This window comes from Sciurus carolinensis, chromosome 10, assembly GCF_902686445.1.
Source record: "Sciurus carolinensis chromosome 10, mSciCar1.2, whole genome shotgun sequence".
Classification (NCBI taxonomy): Eukaryota; Metazoa; Chordata; class Mammalia; order Rodentia; family Sciuridae; genus Sciurus; species Sciurus carolinensis.
This window is the reverse complement of record NC_062222.1, coordinates 83,895,672-83,920,929: the sequence shown is the minus strand read 5'-3', so window position 1 is coordinate 83,920,929 and position 25,258 is coordinate 83,895,672. Positions and strand designations below refer to the sequence as shown.

The 25,258-nt window shown below is 34.9% G+C and overlaps 1 protein-coding gene across 1 annotated transcript; it reads left to right on the top strand.

The window, feature by feature from the left end:
* Nucleotides 1–176: 176 nt before the first annotated feature.
* Nucleotides 177–23,266, top strand: Dck (deoxycytidine kinase). Its single transcript, XM_047566688.1, has 7 exons — nt 177–482; nt 5,642–5,757; nt 12,995–13,188; nt 14,206–14,353; nt 16,344–16,459; nt 19,136–19,226; nt 20,855–23,266. The coding sequence occupies exons 1-7, from the start codon at nt 392–394 to the stop codon at nt 20,879–20,881; spliced, it is 783 nt and encodes a 260-aa protein (XP_047422644.1). The 5' UTR covers nt 177–391; the 3' UTR covers nt 20,882–23,266.
* The last annotated feature ends 1,992 nt before the right edge of the window (nt 23,267–25,258 follow it).

The following is a 25,258-nucleotide window of genomic DNA, read 5'->3' as shown; positions in this document are numbered from 1 at the left end:
GTCGGGACGCTTCAGTTTATTCCCACAAGCCACTCGGAGAGACAGGGAATACTGCAGCTAGCGGCCCGCCCTCACCCGCTCGTGGCCGGGCGTACTGGCCAACCGGTTTTTGGAACCGCCTCCGCACGACGCCGCACACGCGGCCCCGCGTGACCGACGTGACGTGCGCAGGGGCCCGCGCGGGAGGTGAGAGGGCCGAGAGGCCGAGGAGGGCTGCGGGGGGCGGAGCCACCCTACAGGTCCGCCTCCGTCCACAGCTGCCTCGGCGCGCCAAAGTCAAACCCAGCGACCCGCCGGCCGGGGAGCCAAGCAGGGTCAGGTCTGGACCCATTCCGCGGTGCGCGCGCACCTGTGCTGCCCTCCTTGCCCGAAGATTTGGGCAGCCAAAAGAATGGCCACCCCGCCTAAGAGAAACTGCCCATCTCCCGCGACCAGCTCCGAGATTACCCGCATCAAGAAAATCTCCATCGAAGGGAACATCGGTAAGGACCCCGGCGAATGTTAGGCCCAAAGCAGGGGCAGTCACGGCAGTGGCTGAAGGTCCCTTTCGCTGTCTCTCTGCTACTGGATGAGGGCTTTGCCTCCAGCCTGGCGGCGCGGACGCGGCCCGGTTTCCTTTCCCGCCCAATGCATCCTTGCCTGCCCTTCCCAGCTATCCTCCCACGCCGGAGGGTGGCGGCCGCGGTCAGGTTGAGCGCGGGACGGGCGGGTTTCGTGGGGCGCGCTTTGGACCGCTGCGCGGTCTTTGTTGGGCACTAGCAGAGGGAAGGTTTTTTTTTTTTTTTTTTTTTTTTTGACGGGGGAGAGGGGATCAGGTACATCAGATTTCTTGAGGTGTGATTTAGGTATGTTACACTCACCTTTTTAAGGTGTACTGTTCTGTGAGGTCTCACAAACGTAATGCCTTTTTACACTAAGAGAAAACATTTCCCTCACCTCCAAAAGTTCCTTTGTGCTTCTTTGTAGTCAACATCCTCTCCCTTTCTCTCTCTCTGGCAATTGCTGACCTGATTTTTTCTTTTTTTTTTTTTCTAATTCCTGCAAGTTTCGCCTTTTCTAGAATGTCATATAAACATAATCAGTGTCTATCTTCGTTCGTGTCTTGTTTCTTTTAGCATAATGCTTTTGAGTTTCATTCATGTTATTTCTGCAGTGCCTTTTTATTGCCGAGCAATGATGAAACTGTTATACACTTTCAAGTTCAAGGAAAGAGGCTTTTAATGATCTAAATAGCATGGAACTCCTCAAGGATACTTCACATCCAAGTAATAACTGGAGTTATGATTCAAAGACCACTATGGTTTTTTTTTTTTTTACTTTTTTCTTTTTGAAGTATCAGGAATTGAACCCAGAAGCCCTCTACCACTGAGCCACATCCTCAGTCCTTTTTCTTTTATTTTGAGACAGAATCTCCCTAGATTGCACTGGGTGTGGGTGGCTGACCTCTAACTTGTAATCCTCTTGCTTCACCTTCCCAAGTTGCTGGGGTTATAGGTTCTGCCATTTCCTTGGGCAGGTTTCTGTCCTTAAGTCCCATGGGGCAAACCACTCCATGCATGTCACTGTGCAAGGTGAACATGAATTTCTGATTCTTCTATATTTCCTACCACAGGAAATCTACTCCTGACACTTCCTGTTTTGATAGAATTTTTTGGTTGCAGGTTGGGTACTGGCCATTCATGCATATAGTATGGTTTTCCTTACATTCAAAGCACTTTCTATAAAAAGGCAAGGCTAGTAGATGCTTTACCCCATTCAAAAGAATGGAAGAAAACTGAACACCCTCAAGAAGGTCTTATTGCTATAGTTTTAAGGCACCAGTGGAAAAGACTCTTATTTCCCCTTAGCAGTATAAGTTCTTTGACAATACTTGTTTACTAGTATGATTCCTTATGCCCTCTTTGTGGAGGAAGATCATCTGTAAAGAAAAGAAAAAATAGTTAACAATGCCATCATAAAAATATTTTTGAACGGACAGCCAGCCCCTCAGATTAGTACCACAATGGACTAGTCATCTTTCCTCTTCTTAAATTCAGTTAGGCAACATATCATATCTAGAAGTCTACTTTCCTTGCAAGCATCTTCTTAGCACCTGAAATAATTTCCTAGTGTGTTACTCCATCTCCAATTTCTCTTAATTACTTCCAGAGCATTCATTCTGTATACAGATAGCATCATGTTATATACTCTGCTTAAAATTCCTGACTTCTCTATACTGAAAGGATGCTTGCATTTGTGTGTGTGTGGGGGAATTAGTTACTAGAAGTGAAAAAATTTGAGATTTCCCATAAATATCTAGATTCTTGTCTTATAAAAAAATCTAAAGATCTACTAACACTGGGCCTGTGTTTCTGTTGAAAACAGTTGCTGTTTAGATGGAGTATGTTCCTCACCATTTATTGTCTCCCTTACACTAAGGCTTTGTCAATTGATATTTATTATTACTCTTGCACTGTTGTTCATGTCTCTTCCACCTTATTTGCCAGCTTCAAACAAGCTATCACTGTACAAATTTGTGGCTGGGTGCAGTGGCACATGCCTGTAATCCCAGTGACTTGGGAAATTGAGGCAGGAGAATCTCAAGTTTGAGGCCAGCCAACCTCAACAACTTAACAAGATTGTGTCTCCCCCCCCCAAAAAAAAAAAAAAAACAGGACCAGATTTGATCCTCAATACTGCAAAATAATAAAGATTATTTCTATTTTATGATACTGTTTCTAGAATTTGAACTTTTCATTTTTTTGCAGTACTGGGAATCAGAGTCTGCTTGCATACTATGCAAGTGCTTTACTAATAGAGAGCTATACCCCAACCCTACAATGTAAACTTTACCAGGTTATTTTAGTTTTGTACTAATGTAGCACATTATCTCATGTTCTGTGTTACTAAAGTACTCCCTTATTTTAGATTTATGGAGCCCTTAGCCAGAAGTGGTGGCAGATGCCTATAATCCCAGCAACTTGGGAGGCTGAGATAGGAGGATCAAGAGTTCAAAGCCAGTCTCAGCAGTGTAGCAAGGCCATAAGCAACTTAGCAAGACCCTGCCTCAAATTATAAAGGGCTCAGGATGTGACTCAGTGGTTAAGCCCCTCTGGGTTCAATCCCTGTTACAAAAACAACAACAAAAAAGATATATGGAGGGCTTATTTGCTTCTTACCTCAGCACTTTGTTCAGAATGACTTTTAGCACCATAATGCTTACTTGACAATTCAGTTAGTTCCCAGCATTTTAAAAAAAGGATTAATGTGAATGTCTATAGTTCTTGTTCTCCTTTGCCTTTGTCCTTTGTTGAATATTCACTTATTAATTTGCTTATTTTCCAGCTCCAACTTTCCCCCAAAAAATTAAGGAACTGAATTAGGACTAAGTATAGTTACTCTGTGTGAACTAAATGTAGCTATTATTACACTTAAACTTTAAAAATAGACTACAGGATTCTGCTTGTAGGCAGTATCAGAAGGAAGTTGAAAGCACTAGCCTTCAGTGCTTTTAGACTCTGAACTGATGCCTTATATTTTAATGTATTCCTTGGGTGCTCTTTTCCCTCTTTTGCCTTGTTCAGGGAATGTTTGGTGATCATTTTAAACCATTCTTCTAAATGCCTTCCAATCCCTAAGTTGGTCACCAGTGCTCTTCCTATGATTAAATCTAATAGTCACCCAGTTTAGCCTTAAAAAGTTTTTCCTCTCTTCTGGAGAAAATAGGGCTTTTGTATTTTATTTGTCTCATTTATCATTTATTCTCTCTGTGTCAGCTTCTTATTTAACCCCTCCCTTTTTGCTTTGTGTCATCCTTTAAAGCTCTTATTTGTGTGTGTGTGTGTATATATATATATATTTTTTTTTTGTGTGTGTGTGTGTGTGTGTGTGTGTGGTAATGGGGATTCAACCTAGGGCCTTGTGCATGCCAGGCAAGTGCTCTGCCACTCAGCTACAACCTCATCCCTTTTGTTCTTTTCTGTTGCCCTACATAATGTCAGAAGCTTTGAATATAGTTCTGCAAGTCAAAGGTAAGTTCGTATTTGCCCATCTTAGAACCAGTTTATAAGGAAGAGGAAGCTTTGCTTGCAAATATATTAAAGTTATATATTCATCTGTGTGTGGGTTTGTATGTGGAGAGAGAGAACATTATGCTAAACAGCAATGTCTAATGTAACCACATTTGGTGCCTTTAGATAGAAAGGGTGTGGTGATCATTAGATATATTGCTCTGCCCCGTTAGGTTCTAGGTCAAGACTGTCCCTACTATTAAATATAATATATTCCTGGGTAATTTTAGCATAGTAAACATTGTATACTCTGATTACACATGAGCTGTCCCTGTGTCCCCCCAATCCTGCATATCTCAGAAACTAATGTATGGTCACAGAAAAGTAAAGAACATCTTTTGTTTTTTTCTTTTTTTAAAGGTTTGATAGTGAACACAGAACCATGATAATTACCATTTTTAGGAAGTACTTTGCAGAAATGTTTTATAATATCTATAAGCTATAGTGCTTATTAGTGTTAGTAATTATCATTAGTCTTTACTTTAAAACCCTAGTCATTGGATGTATCTTCATACTGATATTATAGTTACTTATTTGTCCTTTATTGGTTTTATTTATTTATTTATTTATAAAATATTTTTATTTGTAGATGGACACAATACCTTTATTTTATTTGTTTTTATGTGATGCTGAAGATTGAACCCAGTGCCTCACACATGTGAGGCAAGTGCTCCACCGCTCAGCCCCAGCACTAGCCCCTTAATTGGTTTTAGATAGGAGAAAACTAAGCTTCTTTGTAGACCTGAGAGAGTGGACCTGGTAGAGAGGAAGGTTCTAAAAATGCAAGAGCATGGAATGTTTGTCACTGTAGTGATAGCTCATTTGCTATCACAAGCTTCCATGAAGAAAGTACTATTACCATTCTTGAGGAAACAGACTCAGAGAGGTTTAGGGATTTACCCAATTTCACACAACTAGTTTTGTTTTTCTTTTAAAATTTTTTAAAGATGTTGATAGATCTTTATTTTATTCATTTATTTATATGTGGTGATGAGAATCAAACCCAGTGCCTCACACATGCTAGGCAAGCACTCTACCACTGAGCCACAACCCCAGGCCCCTCACACTGGTTTAAGCAGGAGAATAGCCTTAACTGCTTCCCAGAATTGCTTGTAAGGAAAACATGTCTTGGAGGGGTTTTTTTTTTTTTTCTGCTTTAACATCTTACCTAAAATTTCACTAGGTTCTTAATTCCTCTGTTTGCCTGGCTGATCTAAAAACAGTAACAAGTGTGCTCAGCACAGTTGGACAGGAACCCTTTCAGTTTTTGTTGGGGAGGGATACTGGGCATTGAACTCAGGTGCACTCAACCACTGAGGCACATTCCCAGCCCCATTTTGTACTTTATTTAGAGACAGTTGCTGGTTGCCTTACTTTAGCTGAACTCATGATCCTCCTGTCTCAGCCTCCCAAGCCCCTGGGATTACACAGGGCATGCACCACTGCGCCTGGCCTATATTCATGTTTTAAAAAAAGGAAGTTTAAGAAATTGCATTTGTTTACTGTTATAAATCTTGTAAAAGCTGGTGATTATTTGTTTTGTTTTTTCCTGACAAGTTTCCTTCTCAATTTTACCTTTCCTTTCATCACAGCTGCAGGGAAGTCAACATTTGTGAATATCCTTAAACAAGTCTGTGAGGAATGGGAAGTGGTTCCTGAACCTGTTGCTAGATGGTGCAATGTTCATAGTACTCAAGATGAATTTGAGGTATGAAAATTAAGTGAATAAAATAAAAATCTTTTGGATTAGAGCAGCAATGTTTTTTACTTTTCCAATAAAATTTTCAAATCTAGCTTTAATAAATCTATATCTTGCGACATGGAAGTACTACATAAATGTTTCTATAAATATAAACATAAAGTTTTGTTGACCTGTGCAGTTGAGATTTATTATTGCATCTAAGCAAAGTTAAGTGTTTAAAGAGTCTAAAAATTAATGAAGTTTTAAAAAATTGAATTGCAAGTTAAATTTCTCAAGGGGCTTTTTATATTTTAATTAAAAACAAGCAAACAAAAAAATCAGAAACAAAAACAATTGTTAGTTTACCTTTCAAGCCTTTTGTCATAGAGAAAGCAGTTTATTTCAGATCTCTTTATATCATTACTATCATTCTTAGAGACTTTTATTGGGCACAAGCTTCATTTTCATTGCCTTGCAAATGGGAAAGGAAGGGAATAACTTATATTTCCTCTTTATAGGAAGAATTTTTGGTTGTTTGTGTAGGAGGAGAGAATGATTGCTAAGATTTTCATTTCTGGAGAATTGGGAATTGAAATTGAAAAAAGGAATGTGAAATGTGTGCTAGAAACTTTAAACTGAGCAGAACAGAAAAGTGAAAAAATGGTTTTAGAAGTTTAACTGTTGGTATGAGGATTTCTGTGAATAATTGAATATTAAAAATGCAAATCACATACACAAGGGGGAATTACTAGCAGGAGACTCTGTAGACTTTGAATATATATGATTTTAAATTAGTAAAAATATTTTACTAACATTACCTTCTACTTGCCAAGCATAGTTACTTTAGACCTAAGGCCAATTAAATACATCCCATCTTTAGAACTAAATTTAGAGGGACTTCCTCTCCAGATGGACCCTATTTTTTTAAGAAATTGATGTTTGGGATCTTTGGGGAAAGGCAGGGTTAGCCTTAAGAAGAACTTTGAAGTGGGTAAATATATTTGTTTCTTTAACCCTTTCTAAGTGACATGATGTAACTATAGAAAAATATATAAAATCTGTGTATAGTCTGAAGAACAATTGCAAAGCAGATCATCCAGGTCAAAAATAGAACATTATTATCATTTCAGAAATCCCTGTTTGTCCAGTCATATCTCTGAACAAGGGTTCAAATATGTGAGATACCTCCTAGTTGCAAGTTATTTCCTTGTTAATATTCAGAATATATTTAACCCTTTAGTAATGTTGCAGAGGAGAGGTTGAAAACATTGTATTAATATACTTGGGAAGATAATTTATAATAAGAAGATTGTCTTTGAACTTGGAATCAGTTTAGAGATTAGTTAGATTAATTAGTGACTGACATCATTAGATTATGACACATTGATGTATCTGCATTTAAAAACTTTATGGTTTCATGAATCTGGTACTTACATTTATGGGCTGGGACATTTTCTTCCCATATTCTAGTCAGAATGCTAAGCTGGCAATTTTAAAGTAATTAGTATACTGTTATCATTAGTAGGGGTGGTTACTGGGAGTGGAACCCAGGGCCTCTCTACCACTCTACATCCCCAGCCCTTTTTATTTTTTATTTGAGACAGGTTTTGCTAAGTTGCTGAGCCCGACCTTGAACTTGGAATCTTTCTACCTTATCTTCCTGAATCACTGGGATTATAGGCACATGCCACCACACCTGGCTTGATTGCCTTTATTGAAATTTGATGAATACTCATGGAGGGTAGCCTTAATTTTGTGTGTGTGTGTGTGTTGAGGGCTGTTGTATTATTAGTCTTCTGTACTTCTAGGCAGAGTTTCAAACAATGTAGGAACAGTATTTTGGGGATAAGATGTAGAATGTTTAGGAGCGGGTAGCAGGGTGGCATCCCTCTATCTTTTTTTTTTTCTTCATCTTAGAACAATTCTTTCCCAAACCCATCCCTGATCTATTCCTTGGACACCAACTGTACAAATCTTAGTTTTATTAGAATACTGTCAACAATGGGAAATGGACTGTTTTCATTCCCAGTCCTGGCCAGCCCTACTTTTTATGTTATCCATTTGATTGTACTGCTTGGAAGTTGTAGAATTAGAAGAGTTAGGCTATTAGTAAATCTTATCTTTTCCTCTAGTATATAAATATGCACCTGCATATGTGGCTTGGTTTGGTTTTTTAGCTGTTTTTTTTTTTTTTTTTTTTTTAACTTGCCACCTAGTGGCTGAAATGTTGCTGTACTGTTAATAGACTACACTAATTTTGACTCAGTTAAGAGATGAAGTAATTAAATGATTACATAGTCTCCTTTCCTCATGTGATAAAGATGATCTTTAAAACTTACCACCCAGATGATTATCAATTTTTGTATTAGTTTATTTCTAAATAATAATGATTCGATTTAATTGCCTCCTTTAGCTTTTTTTTTAAAGATATACAGACTTAAGGAGATCTCTCTGTTCTTTTTCACTGAGTTGAATTTTTTACATTTATAAATCATTGAGCTGAATTTTTTAAATTTATAAGTCATTTAATATACAAAGTTAAAAACTATCTAGAAGCTGGGCGTAGTGGCGCACACCTATAATCCCAGCAACACAAGAGACTGAGGCAGGAGGATTGAAAGTTCAAAGCCAGCCTCAGCAAGGCCCTAAACAATTTATTGAGACCCTGTCTTAAAATAAAAAAAGAACTGGGAATGTGACTCAGTGTTAAAGCACCTCTGGTTCAATCTTTAGTACCAAAACAAAACCAAAAATAAACAAACTATCTAGAATTTCACATTTTTAAAAGAATATCTTCTAAATTATTCATCAGAAGTCGGAGATCTGTATTCCTTTGTCTGAAACCCTGGGGACCAGATGTTCAGAATTAAGAAATTTTCAGAATTCAGAAAGATAATTCAGTGTGTATACCATACTGCTACCATAACACACACACACACACACACACACTCTCTCTCTCTCTCTCTCTCTCTCTCTCTCTCTCACATACTCTCTCTGTATCTATCTGTTTTTTTTTTTTTAAATCCTTTTTTTTTTTGGCACTGGAGATTAAACCAGGGATGCTTAACCACTGAGCCACATCCCCAGCCTTTTTATTTGTATTTTATTTACAAACAGGGTCAGAGTGAATTTCTTGGGACCTTGCTAAGTTGCTGAGGTGGGCTTTGAACTTGAGATCCTCTTGCCTCAGTCTTGAGCTGCTGGGATTACAGGCATATGCCTCTGTGCCCCACTAAAACCCTCATTATTAACCCCTCAGTGTATATACCTTCTACATGAACCTTCAATCAATCATGTATCATTACATGTATACAGTTCAGATTAGATTTGTAAGCAAATGAATTTTGTCACCAAGTTTATGAAAACCTTGTTTGCAGAGCTTCTTGGATTTTGAAATTACAGATGCAGATAAAGGAATGGAGACCTTTTTGAGCTTGTATGACAAGACATGAAAGATTTGAAAAAAGTACGCTTTCATGTACATTATAAATTAGCAGACACCTTCTCTTTGATTTTGTTAAATGTAAATCTTAAATACAGGTACACATAGCACACAATATAATGTATGGTAGTTAGTATTCAAAGGTGCAGGTGCACAATCCTGTCTGTAAGAAGGGGATATTATTGAATGTGCAGTAAAATTAAAAATGAGATTAAACCTATCATCTGATAGCATGCATGCATGATCCCTAACCTTCTCATGGCTGATAAATGACTGTAGGTGATGCAGAAAAGGCTTATGTCTGGTAATACATTCAAATACCATTGTCCTAAAGCTCCAGTAATTAACAATAGCTGTATAAGGTTTATTCTTAAAGATCTCTGGGGTCAGATAGTGTTCCCACAAGAGTTGTACCAAAATTTCTACCAATATACTGAAGAATTGTATTTTTAGGTTTTAAATTTTGAGGTATAATTGTTTTTTGTGCAAATATCAAATCCCAGATTCTTTATCACTCAGTAAAGAAATCATCTTGCTTTCTTTAAATCTACAACAGTTTTCTGGTTTGTTGAGTAGCTCCTGAAGATCTCCACTACAATATTCCATTGCTAGAAAAGGCATATCATTAATTAGAAAATTCAGTTCTTCAGCAGCATCATAGGCCTTTACAACATTGGCATGATTCAACTTCATGCTGATTTCGTGTCACCACTGTTCTGTTTGTGCTTAGCTCTAGGTGACAAGATTGAATTGCTATTTTGAGATCAAGTTCCCCATGCTGGTACAGACAGACATTCCCAAAGCTGTCAGTGTCAAGCTGCTCCAGATCTCCCGAGGTCCACCTACACCTGGCCACATTTCAGGGGTCTGCTTTATTGGGTGGAAGGGCAGCAGCTTCAGGCTCTGCCACTGTTCCTGAGCTGATTTTTTTTTTTTTTTTTTTTGAGATTACTATTAATTGTGAAGTATTATATGACTTAAATTTGTTTTGTTAAAATTAAGTTGACCAATAAAACATTTATAGTAATTTGTTTACAATAAAAATAAATTCAAATAAAAACAACAACAATGAAAAACCATTTATAGTATTCAAAATGATGTTTTGAAATATGTATACATTGTGGAAGGCTGTCAAAATAATTAGCTGTCAAGATTTTATCAGAGCTATTTTACTTTTATCTGAAAGTTATTACTACTAAAACCAGTGAGAAATTAATAACTGTGAGAAAGGAGGTATATACATTTGTCTTTGAAACAATTTATTTTTTTATTTTTTTATACCTTGAAATTTGTTTCTCACTTTGCAATAATCTATACTTCCTATAAAATAGTGAAATATTCTGTCATGAAGTGACAATAGATATGAATCAGAACAGAATAAAAATTACTATAATCCCACCATGCTGTATGTTTCATTTATATAGTTGAGGTAACAAATTACTAAATCCAGTTTGTGTAGGGGGAAATACAATTTTTATTTTATAAAATAATACCTCCTCATAGTTAAGAAAATGTCAGATTATCAAAAGAGGGAAATGAAACTTACCTATAACCTTATCACCCAGAGATAAGTACAGATCCTGTTTGATAAAACAGTATAAGATTTTGTACTTTGTTTTCTTTAGCTATAATGGTTATAACCAAGCAATTTAAAATTTCATTAAAAATTTTCTGTAAATGATTTTTAAAAGCAGCTTAATTTATTGTATGTACCATTATTTACTTAATATGAATACCTAATAATAATGGAATGATAACCTCCTGTTTGCCTAGCACTGTGATAAACATCTTTTCAGTTGAATCTGTATTCTAAATTATTTAAAATAAAATTCTATAAGTGGACTTAACTGGACCAAAAGTTACCGTTTTTTTTTTTTAAAGTAGCTAAACTGCTACGTTTATATCTATAAAATTCTATTACAAAGTTTTGCTTTAGTTTTAGATTATGCATTTGTACTTTTAGAACTAGCTGATGATTATTTTTTTAACTAATGAGCCAGGATCTATCCTCTAAATTCTTTTAATATAGTAGACTTTGGAATTACTTTGGGCAAGAGAGATTACATTTACTGGGAAATTCAATAAAAGATATTTTTTTGGCGGGTGAGGGGTAACAGGAATTGAACTCAGGAGCACTTGGCCACTGAGCCACATCCCCAGCCCTATTTTGTATTTTACTTAAGAGACAGGGTCTCATTGAGTTCCTTAGTACCTTGCTTTTGCTGAGGCTGGCTTTGAACTCTCGATCCTCCTGCCTCAGCCTCCTGAGCCATTGGGTGGTGTGGCATGCACCACCACACCTGGTAAAAGATGTTTTTTTTTTTTTGTGTGTGTTATTTTTTTAAAAATAGTTGTAGATAGACACAATGCCTTTATTTTATTCATTTGTTTTTATGTGGTGGTGAGGATTGACCCCAGTGCCTCGCACATGCTAGCCAAGCACTTTACCACTGAGCTACAACCCTAGCCCTGTTATTAATTTTTTATTGTTATTAAAACATAAAATTTACCATCTTAAATGGCTTTTTAGGTGTCCTGCTTAATAGTCTAAAGTACATATTACAGTGTTGTAAGACAAATCTTCAGAATTTTTGCATCTTTGAAAATGTTTTACTCTATACGTATTAAACAACCACTCCCTTTGCCCCCTCTTCCCAGCTCCTGGTGAATGACATTCTACTTGTATATCTAAGAATATGACAGATTTAGATACCTCTTAGAAATGGAATCATATAATATTTGTCCTTATGCTTATTTCACTTAGCATAATATCTTATGTTGTGGTCTTTTAAAAAATATAAATACTTATTTAGAAATGAAAGAAGTACCTATTTTAGTGGACATAAAGAGATGGAGAACTCACATTTTTAAAACAAATTGTCATTATAAAGGAAATATACATACATAGTTACAATAAAAAAAAACAATAAAAGAGACATTTTAAAAATACAGCTAATATGATGCTGGACACAGTGGGGCATATGCCTTTAATTTCAGCTGAGGGAGGAGGATCACAAGTTTGAAGCTATCCTTGGCAGTTTAGTGAGACCCTGTCTCAAAATAAAATTTCAAGAAAGCGGCCGGAAGTGTAGCTCAGTGGTAGAGCACCGCTGGGTTCAATCCCCAGAACCAAAAAACCCCAAACAAACAAAATGTGGTATTATACTCTCTATGGTGCTGGGTGGCAGCAGTGACTCCCAGCTCCCAGCCAGACATAGGATCGTGAGGGTATACAACCTGTCCTCTATAGTACACTGTGTGCTAAGCTCTTATGTTTGGTAAGTTAGATTTATTCAGTACATTTTCAGTTTACAATATTTTGAACTTATAATTGGTTTATCAGTACACAATCCCATCTGAAATGAGGAGCATCTATTAATTAGGTCTATTTGAAAATCATCTGGGAATAGTGGAGGCTGATAAACTGGAGAGCACATGTCCCAGTTTATTTTGCCAAGAGGAAATAAAAGGATAATATTTCTTGACTTTCCATTTTAAAAAGAAAATATAAATCCAGATAGTTTCTTTTAGCTTTTAAATATTGACAACTAATTTAAATTTTTAAAAAGTCCCATTTTAGCTAAATAAATAATTTCTTTCATAGGTTGTTAGTTTGTGACTTCTTGTGAAAAAGAGTCAAAGATTCTTTCAGATCAGGTAAACTGAAAAATATACTAGGAAAGAGTACAAGGAAGGGAACTTAACTTGATTTTACTAATCATGATGCATTTATTTGTATTTCTTCTTTTGAACCTTTAAAAAGTTCAAATAGCTCATTAGTCATTAATGTTGCTTTTTTTTCCTTTTGCATATTCAAAATAGGAACTGACAACGTCTCAGAAAAGTGGTGGGAATGTTCTTCAGATGATGTATGAGAAACCTGAACGATGGTCTTTTACCTTCCAATCCTATGCCTGTCTCAGTCGAATACGAGCTCAGCTTGCCTCTCTCAATGGCAAGCTCAAAGATGCAGAGAAACCTGTACTATTTTTTGAACGGTCTGTGTATAGTGACAGGTATAAATGACTTATACTGGGTTATTTGGAAACTTGGTTTAGAATTAGGCATCTTTTTTTTTCTTTTCCTCCTGTTTCCTGGGAATTAAAGTAATATTAGAGACTGAGTTGAGGATTTGAGATACAGAATGACATTTAATCTCCTCAGCATTCTGGTATTAATGGCATTGAGAAGTTCTAGCATTTATAACTTCTAGCTTCTCTGGAAAGGGTAGGGAATAAATGGCTATTTAATCCAAATTTGCAGAGAAGTTTTTTTTGTTTTGGGTTCCCCCACAACCCTTTTAAAATTCTCATCTGCTCTGGTTAAATCTGGTTCTATATCCTTGACTCTCACCTAAAACAAGGAGATAAAAATTTCTAAAAGGGCCTAAGAATTTTCCAGCTTACGTCAGAATTCTTTGAATTCTCAAATTAGTTCAGAATAGAGTCTCTCAGACTTTTTGGTTTCAGGACGCCTTTTTATCCTTAATAATTATTTATGCATCCAAAGCACTTTGTGTCTCACTGATGTGTATGTCTTGTTAGAAATTTAGATTGAAAAATATTTAAAAATTTATTTACTTAAAATTAGTAATACACCCTTTTCATACTACCATAGATAACATACTTTTGATAAAAAGTTATATTTTTCTAAACAAAAGTGATAAGAATAGCAATACTTTATACTTTTGCTTATGTTTTTGTCTGATTCAATAGAAGAAGCTAGATCTTAATTTATGCTTCTGTATTCAATTTCATATCTTCTTTTTGTTGAAATGTAGTATGTGAGGCACCCTGGCCTCTCATAGGACTTCTGGAAGAATCTTTGAGACTTCCAGGGATCCTCACATGACTTTGGGAGAACTACTGACCAAGAACATATTTCCCATAGTTCAAGAAACTCTTGTTTTTTTCTGTATTCTTGCCACAGGATTTAGGAGAATATTTCATATTCATTTAATAGATTTATTTTCTTTTTTCTATTTCTTTGTGTTTTTTTTTTAAATATGTGTATTGATGAAGGCTGTTTTTCAGGTATATTTTTGCATCTAATTTGTATGAATCTGACTGCATGAATGAAACGGAATGGACAATATATCAAGACTGGCATGATTGGATGAATAACCAGTTTGGCCAAAGCCTTGAATTGGATGGAATCATTTATCTTCGAGCTACTCCAGAGGTAAGAATCAATAAAAATTAGTTTGCTCCATTGAAAATTTAAAGTCATATTTAGAAATCTTTTCAATGGTGTGTGGTGAAGTCAATATAACTTAACTCTAGCCCTCTGTGCCTCCATCTCCAAATTCACAATTTTATTGATAGAAACATTCTGTTTCTTGACAGATTAGAAGCAAGACTTGGCAGATTGTTCTTTTACAATCTGTTCAGTTCTATTTTATTTTTCATTTTTATTTCTTCCTAATTTTCAGACTTTCTTATCCCATTTTATTCAAGCAACTTCTACAATATAGACTGCATAAAGTAGGACTTAGGATATTATTAATTATTGTAGAATTTCCAGTGCCTGGGACACGGTCTAGGTATGCTGTAGGAGATAAGTAAATATTAGCTGAATGAATGACAAAGTTGGAGGTTCATTTCAAAAAATCTCTTATGATTGTTTGTGACTTGAATGAGTGGATAGTAACTGCCAAGTTGAGAAGAGACTTAGTTAAGGGAACTCCCTTGAAAATATGCCTTTCATGATAGGTCATAACAGCAACAGGTCTTCTGTTTACACCATAATATGTAATGATTCCAGAAAGATCAAGTGGATGTTTTTCATGAAACTAACTTAAATTATAGGATTTTACATTTAACAGGAAGGTTTCTGAGTTTAATGTTTGCATACCCATTGTTTCTCTGTTTTTTAAATTTCTACTTCTTGGGTAAGACAATGGATCTAGGTTTCTGATTCCAATAGATTTTTTTTTTTCCTTTTTTAATGTCAGATAAGCCAGAATTTAGCAGTTATAATATTGAAATTCACTTTTATTTTTGAGAAGAATCTTTTTGAATGCAAATGTTAAAAATGAACATAAAGAATACTAATGATTTTATTCTGCTGGACAGACTAACACAAAGCTACAATTTTATTTCATCAGTGTGGTTTATGATATGTTTTGACTAAATGTTTAATTTTTTTTTTCTTTTTGCGGTACTGGGGATCAAACTCAGGGCCTTGTGCTTGCGAGGCAAGCACTCCACCTCTGAGCTATCTCCCCAGCCCTAAATGTTTAATTATTGAAAAGAGAATTTATAATAGACTTTGAAGGACAGTTTAGATGCTGCTAGTCTTTGTATGCTGCTAGTCTTTATATGCTGCTAGTCTTACGCATGTTATTTAGGTTGAAGTTTCCCCTTCCTTCCTTTTTGTGGTGCTAGGGATCAAACCTGGGACCTTTGCAAGCTGCATAGATGATTTACCACTGGGGTAGGGAAGTTGGAGGTTCTTATGTCTTTGGATACATAAATACATTTCTGAGGATCTATGAATCCCCACAAGTTATGTGAAATTTTGTTTTTATGTATATTTTCAGGGGAAAATGATCTAGAGCCATACTTACAATGTGACTATTTAAATTATGGCTATTAATTCAATTCTTTAGTCACTACACTGCCATGTTTCAAGTGCTTAAAAGTCATAGGTGGCTAGTAGCTGCTTTATTCAATAATGCAGGTGTGGAACAGGCATAAGACGTCCCAGTGTTCTTTTTGGTTGTGGTGGTCTAGAGTTATTACATTGAGAACCACTGCCTTTAGTGATTTTATATTAACTAAACATAGATATTTCGTAATCAAGTTTGATTAACAAAAAAGTAGGATTGATAGATTGCCATACTTTTTAGCTGTCCTATAAAAATTTTAAGTAGATGTTTAATGAACTTTTTCTCCCTTTTTTTACCAAACTTACATTGGTTAGTGTATTTACAGATAGTGTATGTACAGATAGTGAAAATTAAAGTTATTTTGACTTATTTTTGAAAGTACTGTTTAGTGTAGAGCTGCCAAATGACTGAAAAAACCACATGGAAGGAAAAGTGAACTACTTCAACTTCTAGGATAATTTGACTAGCATAACTTAAGAGGCACTAGAAAAGAAAATTTTAATGGAAACAGAAAAAAATAATTGTTCCCTTTTTTTATCTTTTGTTATTGCTTGCTTTTAGAAATGCTTAAGTAGAATATATTTACGAGGAAGAACTGAAGAGCAAGGCATTCCTCTTGAATATTTAGAGAAGCTTCACTATAAACATGAAAGTTGGCTCCTGCATAGAACATTGAAGTAAGACTTCATTATTATTTACTATTCATTTTGAATACCTAAATCAAATTTTAATCTAAAATTTGGAATATATGAATAGAAACTTGTAAGTTTTTCATTTTTAATCATTTATTTATTATATCTTCTAGAATTAGTTGTGGATTTTGATTCTGTGGTTTGTAATGAGATCTCATTTCCTTGACGTTTTTATAACTAGTGTCTCCTAGTTTTTATAAAATTGCATTTATTTCAGTTGATAAGTAAGAATTTATCTATTTGTGCCTTATGTAGGTACTCTTTCAGAAATAATTTAGGATGCAGTATTCCCTCCCTTATCTGTGATTTTGCTTTCCTTAGTTTTAGTTATTAACCACATTAAATGGAAAATTTCAAGTTTTAAATTGCTCACCACTCCAGGTGTGCAAGTAAGTTCCAGTTACTTGGAGTCTGAGGCAGGAGAATTGTTTGAGCCCAGGAGTTTGACACTAGTCTGAGCAACATGGTGAAGCCTGTCTCAAAAATTAAAATATTGTTTACCATACTGCATAGTGTTACGAAATCTTGTGCTGTCTTGTCCTATCCCGTCTCATGTGGTATAGCATGGGACATGAGTCATTCCTTTGGTTCACCATATCTCATAATACCATAGTACTTGTGATCTAGTTGCCCTTGTTTTACTTACTAATGGCCCTAGACTACATGAGTTATGAATGATACTTGCTTTTCAGATATGCCAAAAAAAAAAAAAGCCAGAAATAGCTTCCTTTACGTGTGAAAATGAAAATTTTCAACTTAATAAAGGGGTTTAAAAAAATAATCTCCACTTTTAAGAGAGAAAAAGCAGGGACTGCAGTTGTAGCTCAGTGGTAGAGTACTTGGTTAGCATGTGTGAGATGCTAGGTTCAATCCTCAGCATCAATATAAAAATAAATAAAGGTATTAAAAAATAGAAAAAGCATTAGATTTGTATATGCATGTATAAGGAAAAACAGTATATTGGATTTGTATGTCTGTGTTTTTAGGAATTTACTGGGAGACTTGGAATGTGTCCTGAATAGAATGGGGGGACTACTGTAATATATTTCAAGTTTGTTTTTTAGAACATGACTTAGGAGGTAATAAGGCATAGTTGTTGAGTTAATACTTTGTCCTTAGTCAGCTTTTGGCTCAAGTTTAGTCTTACTTTTTGGTACAAAACCTTAGATAGTCTCTGAATCTCAGAAAGATTTGTATGAGTTTTCCCTTTTTTTTTTTTTTTTGGCAGTTCTGAGGATCAAACCAAGGGTGTCACATACGCTATGCAAGTGCTCTACCACTAATCTACATCCCCAGCCCTCCTTATCTTTAAAATGCAAAGCTAACTTTTTTTCTTCTTCCTTCCTTCCTTCTTTTCTTCCTTTTTTTCCTTCCTTCCTTCCTTCCTTCCTTCCTTTCTTCCTTCCTTCCTTCCTTCCCTCCCTCCCTCCCTCCCTCCAAGGGATTGAACCCAGGGACACTTAGTCATTGAGCCACATCCCCAGCCCTTTTTAAATTTTGAGACAGGATCTCACTAACTTGCTTAGATCCTTGCTAAGTTGCTGAGGCTGGTTCTGAACTTGTGATTCTCTGGCCTCAGCCTCCCAAGCCACTGGGATTACTGGTGTGTGCCACTACACCCAGCTTAAAATGCTAATTTATCATGTTTATTTATTTATTTTTTAATTTGTTCTAATTAGTTATACATGACAGTAGAATGCATTTTCACATATTATACACAAATGGAGCACAACTTCTCATTCCTCTGGCAGTACATGGTGCAGAGTCACACCAGTAGTGTAATCATACATGTATAATGGGTAATAATGTCCATCTCATTCCACTGTCCCTCCCACCCCCACACCTCCTCCCCTCATCTCACTCCCCTCTGCCCATTCCAAAGTTCCTTCATTCTTCCCTACCCACCCACCCCCATTATGGATCAGTATCCCCTTATCAGAGAAAACAATTTGGCCTTTGGTTTTTTGGGACTGGCTTATTTTGTTTAGCATGATATTCTCCGGCTCCATCCATTTACCTGCAAATGCCATAATTTCATTCTTCTTTAAGATTAATATTATATTGTGTATATATAACACATTTTCTTTATCCATTCATCTGTTGAAGGGTATCTAGGTTGGTTCCAAAGTTTAGCTATTGTGAATTGAGCTGCTGTAAACATTGATGTGGCTGCATCACTGTAGTATGCTGATTTTAATTCCTTTGGGTATAAACCTTGGAGTGGGATAACTGGGTCAAATGATGGTTCTATTCCAAGTTTTCTGAGAAATCTCCATACTGCTTTCCAGAGTGGTTGCACCAATTTATAGTCCCACCAGCAATGCATGAATGTATTATCATGTTTTTTGTTTGAGAATCATATATCTCAGGCCTGTTTCTATATATTCTTATATGTTAATTCTTTACATACAGTAATCTACATGAGAAGAAAGAAGCTGCTGGTTTTATTACTTGCAGGATAATTTTAGTGTAAAATGTTTGATACCATTTTGGTTTTCCAGTGATAAAGGCCTGTAGATGTAGCTCAGAGGTAGAGCATGCCTAGCATGTGCAAAGCCTTAGTTTGGTACTACCAATGCCCGCCTCCCCCCCCAAAAAATCTTTTTTTAAATTTTCTTTTATTACATTTCTAATTTTGTTCATGTTTCTCATTTTAAACAGAACAAACTTTGATTATCTACAAGAGGTGCCTATCTTAACACTGGATGTTAATGAAGATTTTAAAGACAAACATGAAAGTCTGGTTGAAAAGGTAGTTTTAGACAAAGTCTAAACTAGTATTTGTTTGCCTTGCCTAAAACAGTAGTAACTTCAGAAACTTTTCTAATAGGAGAGCTTATATAAAGTTGCCTTAAGAGACAGCTTTAGAGGACTTTAGACTGTTTAGATTTAAATCCTGACTAAATTCTAGTTTTGTGGCCTGAAAAATCTCCTTTATCATTTTCTTTCTTTATAAAACAGGGATAATTGCAGTGATATGTTCTTTCTCACCCGCTTCCTTGCATCTTCCCTTTTTATTCATCCACACCACCAATATTTAGATAATTTAATACTAAACTGCTTGTAAAATTTAACTTTTTTCATCTAAATTCAATATGGAGGATATTTACAATTGTGGGCTATGAACTTCATTTTTACCTGTAGTCTTGGGATTAAGATATTATTTTGAGTTTTGATGGAACCATGTTAAGGGTAAATTGACATTACCTAATCGTTTATTGTCTTATTCAAAATTAATTTTTTCTTTGATAATTGGAAATTGATCATATTCTAAGTGTTGGTGGTGCCATATTGATAAAGGAATAGGCACAGAATCTGTCAACAAACATTTGAGACAACAGTAGGGGGAATTATATAAGAAATGTTCCTGTACCCACATGAATAAACCTACTGATCTAAGGTCTAAAGAGGAATCACAATTTTTTTATTGTTTATTTTTGGGAGCAACTTTGACTTTCTTCTGTCACAGAATGCCAGCTGTTTACTATAATAGGGACTTGATATTTTTAAGGGCTATACCTCAAGAATTTTGAAAAGCTCAGCAGTTTCATTACTACAGTATATAGTTGTCATATGATGTTTTCCTCATCATATAAAGTAAAACAGATCTGTAAAATTGAAGTGACTTTTTCTTACTATTAGTGATGTCAAAAATAAAGGATAAAATTAATTTATGATACTGTTAAAATGGTCATTGTACTAACAGCTAACCATCAATTTAAGTGAGTCTATAAATCTTATTAATTTTATCTTACTCTGTTTTGCCTAGAATCATTTTATATTATTATTTATCTTTTATTGATAATACTAACAATTGTCTTTCTTATTTTAGGTATGTTTATAAGGCAATACCTTCTGTCTTTTCAGGAGAATTTTTGTGTAGTCTAGAAATGTAGAGAATGAGTCCTGCATTGTGATGTTGGTCAGTTGGTTAGATTCAACTCAGATCTTATAAACTTCCCCAGTATACTGACATTGCATAGTGTATGACAGAAATGTGTGCTTCAGAAACTTTACAAATCTACTACCTATCTGATCTTCAAAGCTTGTTTCAACTATTGTGATTATTATTAAAGCTGCACACATTGCTATTCTTTGGTATTTGAATGAAAAGATTATAAAACTAGTGTTATGGCTGATATAGAACCACATCTATCTTAGATATAAATTAAGTAATTCCTATGATGACCTTTTAGCTCACTGATCTTTTACTATGGAAGTATTTAACAATATTTCTTTGGAAAATAAATGCTGTGGTGTTGTGATAGAGTTACTAATGTATTTGGGGTATTTCAACTATCACATACACTTTAATAAAGACAAATATTAGATATATCAAATTAGTTAAAGAATTATATTAATATTCTTTTCTTCCCTCAGGTCAAAGAATTTTTGAGTACTTTGTGATATTGCTGAAGACTCCAGGCAGCCCAGTGCTTCCAAATACTTCAGTTTTGTGTATCTTCATAGCTCAAGTATTCATAAGACTCAAGTTTTTAATCATTTTTTCCCAAGGAAAAAAAGGTGTTTTTGTTTGTTTATGAATCCTATGTAAAACTTTCTCTTTCTCCCTCCCTCTCTTCCTTTCTTTTATGGTTTTAAAAACAAAGATGTTTAATTATCTCTTAGAACAGGAAGTCTGGAGGTAGATGGTTCCAATGTCTGAATAGTGGTTAAACTATATTATAAAAGACCCAGCCTCCTTCTGTCTTTTTCCTCTTTTTCCGCAGGTTAACATTTTTCCATAGTGCTTCTCACCTCAGGGTTGACCAGTTTTTTAATTGGAAACATTAATGTTGCAGAGTAAATGATGTGTAAATGAGTGTACTTATTAAAAGTTGAGAAATAGAATTTAAGAATTCCTGGAATAAGGATTCTGAAGTGGGGTTTATTTTGTTCTGTTCTATTTTGTAAAATTTCTGTTTGTTTTATTTTCTTTCTAGAGGTGCTGGGGGGTCAAACTAAGGACTTCCTGCATTTTAAGCAAGTGCTCTATTGAACTGTACCTCCTGCCCCTGAAGTTTTATTTGGAATGTTTTTGATCAGGTGCCTCTCTTTCCATCCTAATTTATGTTGAAGATAAGACCAAGTTTAGTATTTAATCACTTGATACTTACCAATGTGTCTATAACACATTTATAGAGGAGTAGGTTAGACTTGATTGCTGGTTTGGTAGTAACATAACCTATTTTACTAGTAATTTCACCTTTTACCTTTGTTTCTTCATCTGTGTTATAAGTGATACTTCCTTCATTTTTTTTACATGGGATTTTGGAGGATTAGGGAGAAAATTTTTATATATTTAAAGGATTAGCTAAAAAGTTATTACCTGAGTATAAAGATTAGTTTACCTGGAGCTTAAAATAGCTACCTGCTTTTCCCTTCTCAGACTCTTGTTTTAGAAAGGAATATTCTTATTACAGTTAAAAGATTTATTAAAACTATGATTTTCCTTAAATCATTTTAGGTGGAAGTGTAGTTTTTCTTAAATTTCTTTTCATTTTGTATCTTTTGTTGTATGTATGTATATGTGGTGCTAGGGATTGAACCCAGGGCCTCACGTGCACTAGGCAAGTATCTTACTAGTGGGCTACAGCCCTCTTTTCATTTTTATAGGAAATATTAGTAGAACATAGTGAGTGATAAGTTTTTCCATTTTATTTTCTATTGTTACTGCAGTGGAAATGAGCAGTCTTTGCCTTTCTGCTTGGTGAATATTTCAAAAGAGAAACTAAAGCCAAAGTGGAGTATCTTAGCAGTTTTGTCTGTTTAGTCTCACCTCTTATTTTTTTCCTCATTCTTATTTTTCCTACTCTGAATTAATTAGGCAGTATGCTAGTTTCAAATTCAAATGCCACATATTTCTTCTTTGAAAACATTATGATCACTTTTTGCTTCATAATTTGCTTTGCTTTGTAAGTTTTTCTTACCTTTCAGAGAAATCACAAATAAAAATTATTTTGCTTTATATGTAATGAAAGCATTATCATTTTTTATTGAACTAGGAAATAAAACTAACAAATATGGGGAAGGGTTGAAAGATTCCTTAACAAGGCACATTTCTCTGTAAACTACTTATGGGAGTAGTTATAAAACTTTGCATATAATCATCTTAGGTCTGTATATAAATAAGAGGTTTTTTTCCCTCCTAGTTATTTAAGTTAAGGTGTGCAGTGTCTTTTCCATGTAATTAACCTTTCTATTTTATACTTTAGAAAATTTGTACATTTTTTAAAAAATGGGAGGCAGTTACTTTTTTTGAAACTGTAATTTTTCTTTTATGTCATCTTTTGCTTTTGGTTTCTTGTTCGAAGATGATAATTTTGTGGATTCACCAATATTGATGCACTGATCTTTGAGAAGGGGACTTGATTTCAAATCAGTAATAACCATAAATACTTAAATGGTATCATGATATGTGTGAGCTTTTTGGTTGTTTGGTATAAATGAATTTGTCTACTTAATTATTTGTCATTAAATAAGTTTGAATTTCATAAACTATGCTGAAGGTAAACTCATTGCTATTATTACATCTTTTTTAGAATTCAAATTCTACTTTTGAATACAAAATTATGAATTTAAAAAGTTAATAATGGTCTGTAAATTACATTGATTTTATTATGGAGGTTTGTAACTCAGTGATCTTCATTGACCTTTAAAAATGTTTATAGTTTAATGACTTTTACTCTGTAGAATTAAAAAAAGCTAATAAAAATTTATTATTTATTTGTCATGACTAAAAAGTTGTACTAGTGTGATAGGCTTATAAGAATTAAACCTAAATAAAGATAATATCCGTTAAAAAAAAAAAAGCCTAGTGGTCTGAATTATTTATTGTATTTTATTTCCCACATTTTATCTTCCAGTAGAGTATATGTATTACTTTTTTAAAAAATACATTTTTAGTTGTAGATGGACACAATAACTATTTTATTTCTTCATTTTTTAAAAATGTGGTACTGAGGATCAAACCCAGTGCCTCACACATGCTAGGCTCTACCACCGAGCCCCAGCCCCAGCCCATGTATTTCTTTTAATAACTTATTCTTCTATGAAGGTAAGGTATAAGACATTTTTGTCTTCCAGAATTTTCTCTTGTTATGCCTAAAGATTAGAACATTATATCCTGAGCCTCCTAGATATTGTAGGTCTGTCATATTTTAAAGGACAGGGTTCCAAAATGTTTCTAAAATGGAGATAATAAATTTTATTACCTCCAGAAAATTGCTAGATAAATTAAAACATTAAAGTGTTTACAAATTTGGGGGAATAAAGGTGTAACATAGTGGTAGATCACGTGCTTAGCATGTGTGAGGCCCCAAATGCAATCCTCAGCACCAAAAAGAAGAGTTGACAAATCTTGGTAAATAATAATCTTCAAGGAGTTGGGGGATATAGCTCAGTGGGTAGAGTGCTTGCCTTGCAAGCATAAGGCCCTGGATTCAATCCCCAGCACCACAAAAAAAAAAAAAAAAAAAAATATATATATATATATATATATATATATATAATATAATAATAATAATAATAATCATTTGACAAAACTTTCTGTCCTTTAAAAATTTCTTAAAAGATTTTAGGGGCTGGGGAGATAGCTCAGTTGGTAAAGTGCTTGCCTTGCAATCACAAGGCCCTGGGTTCGATTCCCAGCACCACAAAAAAAAAAAAAAAAAGATTTTAGACTCATAAAAGTTGTAGAAATATTAGTTTTTTTGTTCCAATCACTGAGCTTCCCCCAATGATAACACTTTGTTTAACCGTAGTATATTAAAAAGACTAATTTTGGTGCACTATAAACTACAAACCTAGTTTGGATTTTACCAGTTTTACCTTTTTTTTTTAAATTAGTAGACATTAAAAAATAAAATTTTTAAAGAACAATTTTAGGTTCATAGCAAAATTGAGGGGAAAATGAGAGTTCTTAAGTACCCCCTATACTCTTTGCAGCCCTCACCCACTATCAACATCTACCAGAGTTGGTACATTTGTTATAACTGCCATTACTTCACTGCCCTAAGAAACTCTGCTCTATCTGTTCATCCCTCCCTTCTCCCAACCCTGCCAAACAATCCTCTTACTGTTTCCATAGTTTTGCCTTCTCTAGAAGTTGTAATCATATGATATTGTATCCTTTTCAGATCAGTTTCATTAATTTAGTAATATATTGAAGTGTTCTCTGTGTCTTTTCATGGCTTGATAGCTCATTTCTTTTTAGGTCTGAGTAATCTTCCATCATCTGGCTGTACCAGATTATCCTCTTAACCTATTGAAGGGCATCTTAGTTGTTCCCAACTTTTTGCAGTTTGGGATAATGTTATAAACAGTGGGTTTTTGTGTGGGCATCCCTTTTCAGTTCCTTTAGGTAAATATCAAAGAGCCCAATTGCTTGATTGCATGGCAAGGATATTTTTAGTTTAGTGCTTTATAAAAACCTGCTAAACTGTCTTCCAAAGTGTTTATTCTGTCTTGAGTTTCCACTAGTAATGAATTTGAGTTCCTGCTACTCTACATCCTTTTCAACATTTGCTATTTTCAGTGGTTTGTGTGTGTGTGTGTTTTTCCTTTCCTTTCATTTCCTTTCCCCTCCCTCCCTCCCTCCTGCCCTCGCCCTTGCCCTCGTGCTTCCCACCACCCCTTTCTCTTCCTTTTTTCAGTATTGGGGATTGAAGCCAGTATCTCATGGACACTAGGCAAGTGCTCTCCCACTGAACCATATCCCCAGCCTGGATTTTGGCCATTCTTATGGGTCTGGAGTAGTATCTTAATGTTAATTCCATAATAAGA

Excerpts from the sequence above, each read along its gene's own strand:
- Dck (XM_047566688.1), top strand. The coding sequence starts at position 392 with ATGGCCACCCCGCCTAAGAGAAACTGCCCATCTCCCGCGACCAGCTCC. Across the intron at positions 483-5,641 it reads CTCCATCGAAGGGAACATCG|CTGCAGGGAAGTCAACATTT; the intron begins GTAAGGACCCCG and ends CTTTCATCACAG. Across the intron at positions 5,758-12,994 it reads GTACTCAAGATGAATTTGAG|GAACTGACAACGTCTCAGAA; the intron begins GTATGAAAATTA and ends TATTCAAAATAG.